This window comes from Gorilla gorilla, chromosome 5 (assembly GCF_029281585.2).
Source record: "Gorilla gorilla gorilla isolate KB3781 chromosome 5, NHGRI_mGorGor1-v2.1_pri, whole genome shotgun sequence".
In the NCBI taxonomy this organism is placed as follows: Eukaryota; Metazoa; Chordata; class Mammalia; order Primates; family Hominidae; genus Gorilla; species Gorilla gorilla.
The window spans coordinates 147248920-147264761 of record NC_073229.2 but is presented as its reverse complement, the minus strand read 5'-3'; the positions used below and the strand labels follow the sequence as shown (position 1 = coordinate 147264761).

The 15842-nt window shown below is 33.6% G+C and overlaps 1 protein-coding gene across 1 annotated transcript in view; it reads right to left on the bottom strand.

Annotated features, from left to right (window-relative positions):
* Window positions 1–4306: 4306 nt before the first annotated feature.
* CLVS2 (clavesin 2) overlaps window positions 4307–15842 on the bottom strand; it is a 77237-nt gene continuing 65701 nt past the window's right edge. The window contains exon 6 of the mRNA XM_019030243.4: window positions 4307–13945. Within this exon, the coding sequence (XP_018885788.1) occupies window positions 13858–13945 (88 nt within the window). The 3' untranslated portion in view covers window positions 4307–13857. The remainder of the gene's footprint in view (window positions 13946–15842) is intronic.

Sequence of the window (15842 nt, the reverse complement as noted above, 5' to 3'; positions counted from 1 at the left end):
CTACTGATACTTTTATGGTTTTCTTTTTTAATATTTGAAATTTATAATACATTTGGAGTTTATAATGTATGGTATAATGCATGGAGTTGTGCTGTTTTTAAACATAATTTCTTTTCTCAGAAAGAAATCCTATTTAAAATAGATTACTGTCAGCTTAGAAGAGAATGCTATGATAAATACTGTTTTTTTAAATGCATTATTTTAGGAGAGTATGACTCTGTGATGTTTATATCCTTGGTGTGAGTCTAATACAATGTTTTCACACATTATTTTTAAAACCATATAAAAGCAGTTAAAATTTGGATAAAATGAGAGACCAAGTAACTCCAAGGCTGCCTTTTTCCAAACTGAACAATAGCAATGCTAAAATAATCTCAAGCAATATATGATGCAGAACCTTTTAATTACCTTGTAGTGAATCAAATTAAATATTTTTGCATGCTTAGATTAAACCAATCTATTAAGATCTACAACTTCTCTCCATTTTTTAAGACTTAAGATAATCCAATGTGTTAACATTCTAATCCATAAAATTACTACGGTAAGTCTTATTAGAAAAGCATTTCATAAGTTAATTTAATAGGGGAAAATTCCTGAATCAACCTTTGGGAAGGACTCTCTCGCATGCAGTATCAGAGCTTTCTGATACACTACATAGTTGCTTGGCAGCTGTAATGATAGAAAAAGTCAACATCCTGAGCTTCTACTTGCCCTAAATCATTGACAAATGTAGAGAAGAAAGTCAGGAGCTAAACTGACTACCTGTGTTGACCTGCTCCCCGTTTGATCGGCCAAATGAAGGCTATTCACAAGGGAAAGCGAAAAGGGCACAGAGAACACAGTGTTCTTCTTGAAGTTAAGGAGCACATGCTTCTAAAATCAGAAAAGTTGGCTTCCTTGAGTGACTATCATTTGATTTAGACATAGGCCTGTTGAAATCTCTTCTTCCTACTGGACTGAGCTCATCCTAAATCCACTGATTGCTAAAATCTTGAAAGGCTGGAGAGAGTGGATATGTACAATCTGTTTCCAATGTAAAGATTCCTGAGTGTTGTCCCCCTTTGCATTAGTAGATGTTTACCTAATATAATACTGATGAATAATTCTGAGCACAATTAATGATACAGAGAAAATGAAATGAGGTCATGTCCAAGTAGAACAGAATTTAATAGAAAAAGTTCTAGGAGAGCCAGGGGAAAATTATTAAAAGGAACAGCAGCAGCAACATAACCGGACCAGTTGAAATCTTGGTTCTGGTACTAGTATTTCTCTAACTAGTGATGTTACTTTTATCAAGACAGACCTGGTATGTCTCTATTTATATACTAATAAAATTAAAGATTTTGATTTTTATTATTTTTTAGATTTAGGGTCTTGCTCTGTCACCCAGGCTGGAGTGCAGTGGCACGATCATAGCTTACTGCAGTCTCAAACTCCTGGGCTCAAGTGATCCTCCAGTCTCAGCCTCTCAAAGTGCTAGGATTATAGCTGTCAGTTACTGCACCCAGCCATGTTTTGATTATCTCTAAAGCTCTAAAGGATCTTCTAGCAGTAGCATCTATTATTTGAAAGAGAAAGAAAAAAAGAAGAAAGAAAGAAAGGAAGGAAGGAAGGGAAGGGAAGGGGAAAGAAGGAAAGAAAGAGGAAAGAGAAAGAAAGAAAGAAAGAAGAAAGAAAGAAAGAGAAAGAAAGAAAGAGAAAGAAAGAAAGGAAGAAAGAAAGAAAGAAAGAGAAAGAAAGAAAGAAAGGCAGGGAGGGAGGGAGGAAAGAAGGAAGAAAGGAAGGAGGGAAGGAAGGAAGGGAGGGAGGAGAAAGGAGAGAGAGAGAAAGAAGAAAGAAAGAAAAAGAAATAAAAGGGAAGAGAAAGAAAAGAAAGAAAGAAAAAAGAAAAGAAAGAAAGAAGAAAGAAAGAAAGAAAGAAAGAAAGAAAGAAAGAAAGAAAGAAAGAAAGAGGTAGCTTTCAATGGGGTGAGAAGAAATGGGAAAGTTTATACTTTGTGTATTTTCGTAGATGTTGATAATTATCTACTTGGCAGTATCTGCTATTTGAATATTTTATATAATTGCTAAATATCTTCATCATTATTCTAAATTTAAAAATATTTTTGCTTAGATATTTCTAGTTATTTTTAAAGTATTTAATTGTTTCTACAGTTTATTTTACTTTTTTTTTTTTTGAGACAGAGTCTTACTCTGTTGCTCAGGCTGGAGTGCAGTGGTGGGATCTCGGCTCACTGCAACCTCAACCTTGTGGGTTCAAGCTGTTCTCCTGCCTCAGTCTCCCAAGTAGCTGGAATTACAGGCATGTGCCGCCACACCCAGCTAACTTTTTGTATTTTTAGTAGAGATGTGGTTTCATTATGTTGACCAGGCTGGTCTTGAACTCTTGACCTCAGGTGATTCACCCATCTCGGCCTCTCAAAGTGCAGGTATTACAGGCATGAGCCACAGTGCCTGGCCTATTTTACTATTTTTGAGAAACTTGTTAAAACATGTTATAATGTTCACTAAATGATAAAAGATCAACTGTGGCAAAATAAGGTTTAAAATTCTTTCATATCAAAAAAATGCTTTCAAATATCTTTTAGTAAATAAGTTGTATAAAATCACAATTTATTTGTTTTTTCAGAGACTGGCTTAAATCTTCAGTACACAATCAATGATGGAAATAAATTTATAAAGACTTCATAAAGAAAGCAGTTTTTTTATTTTTTTAAAGGCAATCCGAAAGGTATGTATACCTTCCTGCCTCCAAAAATAGTATTCTTTACTGTGATCACAATAGAGGCTCTGATTTTTCTCCATCATAAATCTAGTGACTGAATCGTTGATGGCCTGAAATATTGCTTTATGAAAATCAGTATATGAAAGAAGAATCAATTTTATGTTCATTAATTAACATGGCATCCAGCCTGAACTAACATAGAAACTCTCCTATAGTAATATTTTTATATGAAGAGAAATAGACATGTTTCCTTAAGGTAGATATCATTTGCTGGTTGTTACTTTTTTTTTCATAAGAGAAACTTATTTACTTATGGCTCCTCCTAGATGAGTACAATCAGTACTCATGGGATTTCTGTACTCTGCCCATACTTTGAAACTTTCTTATGAGTTTTTCAAGAGGTTTTATAGTATGATCATCATACAAAAAGCAAATGTTTTCATTACATTTCACATACCAGCCAAAATGATCCTTTTAATACTATCTAAATTAGCACATCTGGAACCACAATGGTTGGGCTTTCCATCAGTTGTATTACATAAAGTATACTCAAGCCCATCAGTGGAAACCAGGAATTGTGGTTCTGACTGTGGGTAAGGGGGAATAACAAATTAAATGGAAAGAGTAAATTGTGCAATTTCCAGAATTTTAAAATCTTTTGTTCTTTTTTGTCTTCTGATGGCAAATCAAAGTTTATTTTTCAGTTACAATGAAGTAAATGAGTATGGAATTTACCTCAAAAGAGATAAACTGCAGGAGCCAGCACCTCTGAATGACCCTGAAAAGCACTGATTAGGAGATTCATTTGCCCTGAGCATCTACAGCCCTGGCAATCACTGCCACCTCCGAGCAGAAAGACAGAAACCACATGACCCTAATGCCATTCTCAAAAGAGCATGGATAAGGGGAGATTATATTGGGGTCTTCCATGAAAAGGAAGGAACCAAGTTTTCAAGAGGATACATAGGAAACTTAGCTCATACTGTTGGTACAATTATTGCCCTATTTTACTGATGAGAAAACAGTGTGCTGGAGATCACACAATTAAACTAGTAGGTCTTCATTGCACTTGCAACTCTTCCTGGCTTTTTATATGTTGTCTCCACTAGAGTGTGACTTTCAGAAGGGCAAAGAGATTGTTTTGTTTATTCCCATACCCCCAGTACACAGAACATAGGTAATGTTAATGTAAAAAATGAAATAAACTGAAATCATTATTCAACCCAGTCCACTGCTTTAAGGGGAAGACTTTATATATAACTGACACTTTCTTGTATCTCCATTCTATCTATCATTCTAGAAGTCAGGAAGTTCTTTCTAATGACTTGGAGATAATACCAATGTATCAAATATACTTGATCAAATCAACAATAAATTCAAAATATAACAACATAGCCATATATGTTTAAAGTCGGTTTTTAAAGCATTTTATGTGTCCAAATGCTAGCACCAAATTCATGTCTCTATATGACAAATTTCTTCATAGCTATTTGATATGATGTTTTCTAAATTTACAGAAATTTAGTTAATGATAAAAAACTGAAAGGGCATATACACACACACGCATTTCTGAATCTGAAGTTTCATTTAGTGACATTTTATTTAACAGTACTTCATTCATCCTCAGAAATCAAAAAAGACAATAGTTTCTCTGCAAAAAAAGAAATAAAATATTAATATAATGGTTTTCAGAATATAATAAACAATGATCTGCTTTGTAAAATTGTTAAATTCATTATAAAGTGGACATAATTAACACAATTTACCAAGGAACGTACCCTTAGAATTCAATCATAAAAAATTATGAAAAGAAAATTCAACCTAAGAGAACATGAACTATAGGATCTTTCATGTGCTGTGTATACTTGAGCTTGAACTCTATATCTGAAGTGACGCTAAACACATTCATATAGGTTGGCAAAAAAGGATGTCACAGAGGGAAATGGTTTCCACTGTACAGACTATCAAGGATCAAATATTAAGAAACATAAGGAAATTCTGCCTTGTTTGTGAGCAAGAATCATTAGTCTCTTCTCTAGAGAATGTTTTCCGAACTGTTAACCCTGATTACCTACCCTTGTGTAACTGACAAGAAACATAAGCTATATTGGTTAACAATGTCCTGCATAGCACACAAAGAGGAATAAAACCCCTACCCATTACAAAGCCGCTAAAAGACTGGTTAACTTCTGAAACAGTTTCAAACATCTATTCTTATTCTTCAGGTTATATTTCTTCTTCAACATCACCTGCTGATTCTTTTTTTTTTTTTTTTTTTTTTTTTTTTGAGACGGAGTCTTGCTTTGTCGCCCAGGCTGGAGTGCAGTGGCGCGATCTCGGCTCACTGCAAGCTCCACCTCCCGGGTTCACGCCATTCTCCTGCCTCAGCCTCCCGAGTAGCTGGGACTACAGGCGCCCACTACCACGCCCGGCTAATTTTTTGTATTTTTAGTAGAGACGGGGTTTCACCGTGTTAGCCAGGATGGTCTCGATCTCCTGACCTCGTGATCCGCCCGCCTCGGCCTCCCAAAGTGCTGGGATTACAGGCGTGAGCCACCGCGCCCGGCCCACCTGCTGATTCTTTAAATTCAGTGTCTTCTTAATATAGGTTCTGATAGAAGATTATAAAACAGGAGGCTTAAATTATTACAGTGTTGGGAAAGGCACAACAATGTAGCTGAAGAAAAGGAATAACATATGTTTGGCAAGGATTAAAAGTTAAACTGCAAAGGATACAAATCAGAAACCTATCACACCAAGAACCAATATCTAGGTCATTTAGTTACTAAAATTATGGAGAAGTCAGTCCAAATAGGAAATAAAAATTTGGGATAGTTAAGAACAATTGTGACTGTAAGGCTCTAAAAATGATAGCTGAAATTAAAAGAGAAGGGAGCAAGCTGAAAAGCCAGTTGGAATATATGTGAGCATGAGCAATTTCTATCATCTTGTGTCACAGCTATAAATTTTCAACATAAAAATTTAAAGATATGTAACATGAAACCCAATTGTTAAAATGGTTCACAGACTAAATGACTATAATATATAGATTTCAAGATCATGGAAAGACCTTAGAAACACCAAAATACTTCCTCATTCATTTTATAATTGTTGCAGAGAAGGTATGAACACAATGTCTTTCCTTTTTCTTCCTCTTCTTCGCCTTTCCATTAAAAGTAACTGCGTAGTCATATTCTCTTAAACTGGCTTCCAATACTGGAATTATAGTCTTTTAACTTCCTGCATATTTTTAAAAATTGAAATTAACTATGATAATCCATAAAGAACAATTCCATATAGTTTTAATCTCAAAATGACTTTTCCCCTGAGCTATCTTGTAGTCTCTCCAAGAGTAAGCCGTGTGGATAGATATAGGGTCCAGTAATCGTTGAGTAACTTCTAAAGACAAAACTGAAACACTAATGTAAAACTTAGGCTCAGGGATAGAGACCACAATTGGGGAGAAGAGGATATCATTTTTGATTCATGATTCTATCATCATGAGAGGGTAAAATTTCCCCTTTAAAGATAAATAACAAAATTTTTTAAATTAAGACAACAAGAAACTCTTTCAATTCATACTATTGACTGTTACATAACTTACTGAAACAAATTAGGATCCTCATGAAATCCTTTTGGATTTGTTAAGTTCCAGGAACTGTACAAGGCACCAGTAATGGAGTAGTAAACAGACAAAAATTCCTGCCCTTGTAGAGTTCACATTGCTATTGGGGGAAAATGCAAAGTAAATAAATAATCTGTATGGTGTATCAGGTGATGAATGCTATGGAGAGGAAATACAGCAGGAAAGGAGAATATGAAGAACCACAGGGCTGTTTCATCTAAAATTGGGAAAGAGAGTCCTCACAAAGAAGATGACATTTAAGCAAATACCTGAAGAAGATGAGGGAATAAACCACGTGGATATCTGAAATTAGAGGCAAAGGGAACAGAAATGTGAAAGTCCCGAGGTAGAGGCATGCTTAGCAAGTTCCTGGAACAGCAAAGATGACACTTTGGCAGCAGTAAATAAAGGAGAGATTCTTAAGAGATGATCTAAGAAAAGGCAAGAACGGGGTAGAGAACTTCAGAAGCAAGAAATTAAAGTATTTAACAACTATTTTTGCATAGTACCAGCAAAAATGCCAGCCCAATCGAAAACCATGGTATGTTGCTGTACTGGTGCTTACTGCCTTCATATCAAGACTTCTCATACACCGATATAAAGACATCGGCTTTTACTCTTTCAGAGGGTTTTGAGAACAAAATGGTCTGAGTTACATTTTAAGAGACTCACTCTTGCTAATGTGTTGAAAACTGACTCTGGAAGCAAGGAGACTAGTTTTTAGATTATTAAAATATTCCAGATGGACAATGTTGAAGACTTGGTCCAATACAGTGATGAAGAAGATTGGAGAAGTGGTTAGAGTGTGGATATATTTTGAAGACCCAACAGCATGCGCTAGCTGATGGGATGTAGTTTTGAAAGAAAAAGAGGAAGGAAAGAGAGGATGACTCCAAAATTTTTATTCCTAGAAACTGGAAGATTGGGCTCGACACATAGTGAGATGACAAGGCTAAAGGGGAAGCAGGGTCAGAGTGAAAGTAGTTTGGTTTTGTAAATGTTAAATCCGCCATATCCATTAGCCATCCAATTAAAATTGTTAGCTATATGAATGAGGAGTAAGGGATATTACCAGTCTTCCCTATGAATACAAGACACAAAAAACAACAATTTTTCTAGCACTAAAACTTTATAATTATATTTCGTAAAACTTCTAGGTAATAATTTATAAACCAGCATGCAAATATTTCAATCATATGCAACTAAGTGAATTATGCTCATATATGTATAATACAGGATTTTTTTCTTAAGTGGCAACAATGCATTTGTGGCTTCTTATACTTTTATGATGCCAATTAGAAAAAAGGGAGGAAAACAGCATATTTATTTTTATTTTTAGAGAAAGAAGTGATGCTCAGAGGTACGTGTTTTTGACGATGTTTCTGTGTGGAAACTTGCTTCACAACAGAGATTTGACCATCACTTCCCCATGGCCTCTTTACTTGTCAAGTATTTAACTGTTGATGTTAGAAACCCCTGACATTTTGAAATAGCTTTCTGCTTATAATTAAAAATATTTTCTACTCGATCCTCCTGAAGAAGGAACGCACTTTTTTGTAACGAGAGTGGAGACAATATCTCTGGCTTTTTCTTTGTTTTCTGGTTCATTCCCACTGAGGATACTACTGCTGTAAATGTGGCTTCTCCTGGCCTGCCTTTAGGAGGGAGCAGCAATAACGATTCTTGATAACCTCAAGAATCTTGTGTAAAGGAAATCCTCTGAGTTTGAGCCAAAGAAATTCATGAAGTCTACTTGTAGATGGTTCTAGGTAAATGTAATTGAGTCTCTTATACCTTATTAGATGACTTTTCATCCACAGATAGGATAAATGAGGGAAACTCACAGAAGACACAAATATATATTTATTGAGTAAGCATTCTTTCTCAAATCAGGCTGAATTTTTTTTTAATTTCACATCATATTTTGACCTGGGATTACTTTTTTGAGGATTTATTTAAACCAATGCTTTTCTGTAATTCAAATTTCTAAATTTAATCTCTTGCCTAATCCAGTCATTGTATTGCAAATGTGAAAACCCTAGTTATTTTATTTACTGATCATTCCTTTGCTATATGTAATTAAAACATTAGTTTACTTCTTTCAACTTTCATTTGAAAGTTTGACTAGAAGTTATAGAATATTGAATATGTCATTTTGATGAAACAAATTACTATATATTTTCCTCTTTGATCCCCACACATACAAATATCACAAACTTGAGGAATCTTAACTTAAATAGCTAAGCACAATTTCTCTCAAAATAATAATATTGCTAATTTTTAGACGATTTTTTAAAGAAATCTCCATTTTATAGATGCAGCAGATCCAGGACTACCAAATTTAACATTAACAATGTGCAAATCAATGTATACATTTAAAATATAAAATATACAAAATAAAAGCATACATTTCTTTCAAACAGAAATGTATACTTGTCCAAAAATTATATTATAGTGTTTTGGAATTTATAACTCCTTCAAAAGGCCAAATAGTAAATACCGTGTAGTACTAAATAAGTAGTATGTAGTAGTAAAAATTAATAACATTTGAGTAAAATAGCAAATAATATACTCAGTATGCTTCAAGGACTTGTATGATTTCCTGTTAGACATCTTTTATTTTTCCTGGATAGCTTTGAAAACAAAAACTATTTGGTTTTCTGAGTTTTATTTATTGTTTAAGCAAATATAAAATCTGAAAAATTGAAAAACTGGATTAGAAACAAGACAGTGCTTTGTATCTCTGTTAAAAGTAAATGAATTAAAATTCATTGCAATTTTTTAAAGTAGTTGAGGATTGGGTGACCCTTAAAACTGTGGTTAAAATTTATTTTCACCTAAGTCCATCTCGTTCACCAGGTAAAATAAGTCTTACAGAACAAATGCACCTATATCAAGGACAGACATATTTGCACTGAGACTTAAATCTAAGTCAAATAATGACAAAACTCTTCGAAATTTTAACAATTTCCACTATTTACCATGAGTGCATTGATTATATTTAACTCCTATAATTAAGTGATTTCTACATTTTTTTATTTCAATAGCATCATTTGTACACCTGCTTCCTTGAAAAAAAGGCTAATTTGAGTGTTTCAATCCACAAAGTTGTTATTTTATATTTTTTCCTATGGTACCGGGGAATTCATTCCCATAGTTAGTACATAATAGAATCCACAGCACTATTTTCATGTCCGATGTTAACCTCCAAATATTTATAAAATAAAATCTTTAATTCTTAAAAAAGATTATATTCTCTAAGCCATTGAGATCATAATATAATAATGTTACAAAGCCAAGCTTCTTTTATATTTTTACTTATTTGCCCTTTTTCATGTAGTAAATAATGTCAAATAGTTCCAGTAGCATATGGGAAGCTATTTTTTTCAACTAAAACCAAAGACCAAAAACAAGAAAACAAATCCTTTTCATTACAGAAGATAATTACACACCTTGCATATTTAACCAATCTTCTTTTGTTCCAATATATTGGTTTATAATCTGCCTCTTCTTGTATGATCAGTGACCTCACAAATTTCGAATGCATTACTATGTTTCAGGCTATGTATTTATATAGCAGATCTAAAATGGAATATATGCCTATGAGCTTATTGTTGTAAAAAATGTACATATACCATATCTGAAAGTTCAAATATCATGCTAGAGCTCAGCTCATTTTATTTTGTGTGTTGAAAATTTTTTGAAGTGTCCTCATGGCTGATGGCAACTTTTCATGTAATCATTAATAAATATACACAAAAAAGAAGCTGAGATATTATTCACCAACCACACAAGGCAGACCTTTAAATAAAACAACAGAAGAGTGTACAGCCTCTCAGCAAGCTTTCTTAATGTAACTTCTTTAAAGGACCACAGACATGTCCATTAACCTTTACATTGTAGAAGCAAATGATCCCTGTCCCTGAAGACATACTCCATGGCTCTGAAGGTTTCTTTATGTGAAGAGTCATAAACATATTCCCCAATGTCTAAAACAACTCTCCAATTTCTTGATGCAATAGAGGGACTTCTGTTCCCTCAGGAATATTACAGACGCTTCACGTGTTTAACAATATGACCTAGTTAACAGTATTAAAAAAGCTAAGTATTAATGTATGAATTTTTGGCTTTCCTGCTTATGAATGTATGAATTTTTGGTACTATAAAGTAAATAAGTATTCTATATGAAAAAACTTAGGAAATATCTCTGTCTACACTTACGCAAACCATTACTGAAATGAAAGAATTCATGCATGCCCACTTCAAAAACTTGCTTGCAAAACTCTGTTTAATACTTGTATATCGTTTTAGCCTAGTGCCACGTTTATCATTAACATGTACTAAAGTTACTGTATTTAACTTACACAACAGAGACTTAATACTGTATGAGTATGCTCAAATAAAGGCCTTAAATATCCTTCTTCAAGTGATATCTATATTTCACCTATATAATATAGATTTACGTATTTACTTTTTGGAAGAGAGTACAAATGAAATCCATATGCCAGTATCGTTGCTTTATTCCATTTTCAAAGAGGCACTTCTTCATATTTCTTAGAGTATATTTTCATGATAATCTCTTCCTTCTTAAATAGTAGTCAAAAATGCAGGCAAACATCACTGACAACATGAGAAGTTATTTATTTTTAAACCAGCTTTGGAATCACCTGCCCCTGAAATAACTGGAAGAAAGAAAAAATATCAGAAATAGAAGATGGAACAGGCAGGGTGAAAGAAGTAAATGGACTACTGGACCATTCCAAGTCAAATGCGAAAATTCTTTGAAGCCCACAAATTTCAAGTGACAAGACAACTAAAATAACTCTCGAAGTACAGAGGAAAATTCATTAGGGCAAACAGTCTAGTGTGTTAGTGTGTGTGTAAGAGTGTGTGTGTGTGTGTGTGTGTGTATGAGAGAGAAAGAGAGAGAGTGGAGGTATACTATTGCAATTAAAATACAAGAGTATAGGAGTGCTTATAGGCATACAACTATAGTGTATAGGTTATACATAGACATAGGATGTGACACAGAATATCATGAAGGGAAAAATTCCTAAACAGTGCTAGATAGCTGGTGCTGAGGGGTAAATTTATAAAGTTGAATGAATATCCCTTGACTAAGGTTCACAAACATTACTAGAAAATGAGTTTATTCACAGAGTGAACTAGATATGGTAATTTCAAAAGGCATCATCATTGTAATTTGTTCATTCATTTTAAAATATTTTACACAATCTAGCCAACTCTCAATTGCTCATCTAAAGATGAGCAGTAATGCAATGCAAACTTTCCAAATGTGGGTCTGGGAGACAGTGTGAATGATACTTATAATTAGATAGGCATACATATAAAATATGCCTTTCTAGTTATTTTTATATATGACACTAACTTTACGATAGGGGAAAGAAGCTGCCAATGCTGGTTGACATCTGAAACTGGCAGAATTCTGAAAACTGGCAATAAATGGTACACATCAAGAGAAACTCATGAGAATGAAAAGTTGACTGCCCTCTGCACTTAACAATGTTTCTATTTTATTCCAATGGATTATACTGCCTAAGATTTATATAGTCTAAAAAGCCCATGGCTACAAAATGTATGTCAGGTAGGCAAGAATGTAAGAATATCAATGGTTAGAATTCTTATAAAGGTAAGAACTGCTGAGACATGTTGTCCCCAGTGCATTCCAATCTCTGTAAAAGTCACAAGGAGAACAGAGTGCCTGACAGTCATTATTCTTCTGCACTTGACTGGAGGTTGGCATTATTAAGGTATCTTTCATTTGTGTTAATTAATGTATTTTTACACACACGAGGCAGTCCATTGATACACTGTACATTGGTGTATTCAGCTTGCTTTTACAATTTTTGGCTGCAGAATTATAACAAATTTTGGGAGCTTTTGGCCAAAAAATGTGAAGGCTGACACATGCCTTTATTTTTGTTGGTTTCCAAGAGTTTCTGAGATATTTTTCTTCCAAAAGAATACTTTAATGGTAAACTCTCAATCTCAAAATTTATTATGGGTGATAAAAATCATTTTTTCACATTGAAATTTAAAATTAAAAAATTAAGATTTGCTGTAATTGTATAAATTTTATGAAATAAAATGTTAAATATGCAAATTTCTAAATCCACGTATAAATGATTACATGTTGTCGTAGATGCCTTCCAATAATTTCATTATATCTCCTGAATATAATGTGTTTTTTCAGTCTTTTCTGAAAGAAATTGTGGATAAATAGGATCACGAAGATAATTAACTTAAATTTGAAAATAAAATTGGCTTTCTGTCACCTGATGCTACCTACACTATGTTGAGACCTATTGCTTCTTTGAAGGAAAAATATAGTTCAAATAAGATGGCACATATTTAAGATTGCATTATAAATTAACTTGGAATTCCTTTAAATAGGAACACTGAAAGTCAGTCTCACTATTTCTCATTTTCATTAACTTCAGTGGAAGTAGTTTTCCAGAGTTATCTCATGTAATTATCTATAAGATCATTGAATATCTATGATTTATTTTATAAGCCTGTCACATTAAGGATTTATTAGAGCTCAGTAAAAATATATATGTGTGAATGTATATATATATATACTTTTTAACCAGTGCACAATTAGAAATTAGCCCCTCATCTGTAAGTGGAAAATTTTATGTTCAAAATTAGCTGTCAAAACACTGTTCACATGAGTTCTCATTCTCTTAGTCAAAGAGTTTTGGAGGGGAAATGTACTTAGAGTACATTAGGAAGAAATATAATGGGGTCTTGAATAAAGGGCACATTGTGAAGACAGCAATTTAAAAAGAATCCACTCTTTTTTACATTTCTACGTCTTAATTGAGGAAACACATCTTTTCACAAGATTCCGAGAATTAAACAACATAGAAGAGTTCAAGTGTTCAGTTTACCAGCTCATCTGCCATTCCTTGCCTCCAAAATGCAAGGCCAACGATAGTTACTAAGACACATTTCTCTGAAATGAAAATCACTAAACAGGAAATACATTAATCATAAAATTTCCTGGAATCATTTAGTTGTGTGTGCCCGTTAAGAGTATGTTTGAATACTGACAGAGTTTCAGAGAAAAACAATGAAACAATCACTATGAGAGCTGAAATATGGCTTCATAGGAAAGAGGGCTACATTTAATTAGCTTTGACTGTGTCTTTTCTGCTTTTTGTTATAGTTCATATCACTGGCATGGACTTTTGAGCCAACTTTTTCCAAACTGAGTTACTACTGAAATTTACAAACTTGACATGAAGATTACATTATGTTTACAAAGAACTTGGCACTTACAGAATAAATTATTGACATTTTAAAAATCCAGCCCAGGGCCCCCATGGTTCAGGCCAAGGAAAGCCCGATGCCTTGTTATATATTATGCTACATTAACATGAATAAGTCGGTTTCCAGCTGGTAATTCCTCTACAGTGTTGTCCCTGTTGCTGAAAACCAATACTTTCCGTTTCTAATCCATGAAGGGGATGTAGAGAAGTTATTAGTCCAGAGAAAGCAATGGTTGCATGTTTTCTTCCTCATTTTTATCCATGCGTTTTAGTACTGTAGGATCCACTACTGATTGAGATCTGGAAAGGATAAAGCCAACGTCAGTGAGTTATTACCAGGTAATTGTGCAGATGACATTCTCTCCTCTTTTTGTCATTACTTCTCCCAGGAATGTGAATTCCCTTCCTCTATATCAAGAAATTTATGAATTGTGGATGTTGCACATTTAGAGAAAAACCACTGCTGGTGATGTTTTGCACTGGAGTGAGGAAAAAATCCCCTCTGGCCTCTAAATAGAATAGTGAGCCGCCAATGATTCTAAACAGACAATACCAGGCTTAAGAGCTCTTCACAGTTAGGGAAGATTCTTTTCTTTGAGATATCACAAATTTCTAGTGTAGGATAGATGTTTTCCAATAAAACATCTCCAAATGGAAAAAAAATTACAGTGAAATGATTATTATGATAAACTAAATAGAAATAACAGGAGGCTTAATTCCAGTTTTTTAAAAACATATGAAAAAAATGCAACAAGAATGCACCTTTTTTTGACCGTCATTTTTTAACTTTAATGATTGTATCAACAAAAAGATCAAAATTTGTATGTTTCTGTTAAATGTCCTAGTAGAACATCCAAATAAAATCAACCTTCATCTTGAAAACTTCATGGAACAGTTATAGATTTTTAAAAAGTAAAACCCCCTCTTGTTTAGGCAGCAACACTTTATGATTAGGAAAGCACATAATTTGAAAACCCACTTATACATGCCTTTGATAGCAGGTGGGGCTTCTGTCTCAATTTGTCATTAGGAAACAATATGAGAGTGGGAAAGAGGAAAATCAATGAAACATGCTCTGTCATGGCAGGAAGCTGCCATCTTAATAGCTGTAGCATTTAGTAAGCAGCTGCCCTTTTAGAATTCTCCTTGGTAATGAATTCTTCCCCTGCTGCTGCATTCCAGCCAATTGGCTTTTGCTGTGGCAATATGCCTCTTAGCAGACCTCATTAACTTCTGAAAAGACTATAAGCTAAAACACAACTGCACATGCAAATGAAAAAGAACAGCAACGGAACTAATTATCAAAGAAAAAATAATCACAGGATTAACTGATAAACTGATTAAATTTAAATAAACTTAAATTATTTCCTAAAGAGGGAATGAAAATGAAGGTGAAAGCATTAAAAAATTGAGAGATTTTGTTTCCTAAGTGTCATTTACACTATTTTATCTCAATATTAAATAGGCGTTAGATGCCTATCATGGGAAAAAAGACTTGCTAAAGTTGTGTGTGTGAGCATAAGAGAGAATAGATGAGGATATAAGATAATAATAGGATAAGATACGAATATAAGAATAGGATGAGGAAAAGGACAATAAGGAGAAAGAATAGAGAGAATAGAGGTTTTGTGTCACTTTTAAATGCAATAATACATAATCATCTTTATTTAAAGTACATGAATAAAATACTTTTTAACAAAGGAGACAATTGCACAAAAGACTAAGTAATTAGACTTCTAACTTTGTTTTTAGGTAAGACCCAACTAAGCAAATTGGCTCTCAGATGAATTCATGTTCAAAGAGAAAGAGGCTCATTTAATGTCCTGTGCTAAAGTATTAACCTGACAACTGATATGCACTAGACTGCAAGTTCCATAAGCAGGGACTTTATCAGTTTCTTTCCTTATTGTGAATACAACGTGCATCATAGGGCTTGGAAAAGAGTAAGTTCTTCATGTCTTGACTTCTAGCCAGTAAATAATTTCCAAATTGAAAGAACTTCAATATTAAGCACTCAAAATGAAGAGTAATGAGGATAATAGAGAAAGCAATTCTGTTTTCTTTATAGAAAATAAATTTTAAATTTTTCATAAAATCAAATATATTATATAAATATTGAGGTATATCCTAATAATATTCCATAAGTACATACCAAAGCTCTTCAGACTGCACAAGGCACAATAGTTAAGCATTTGCC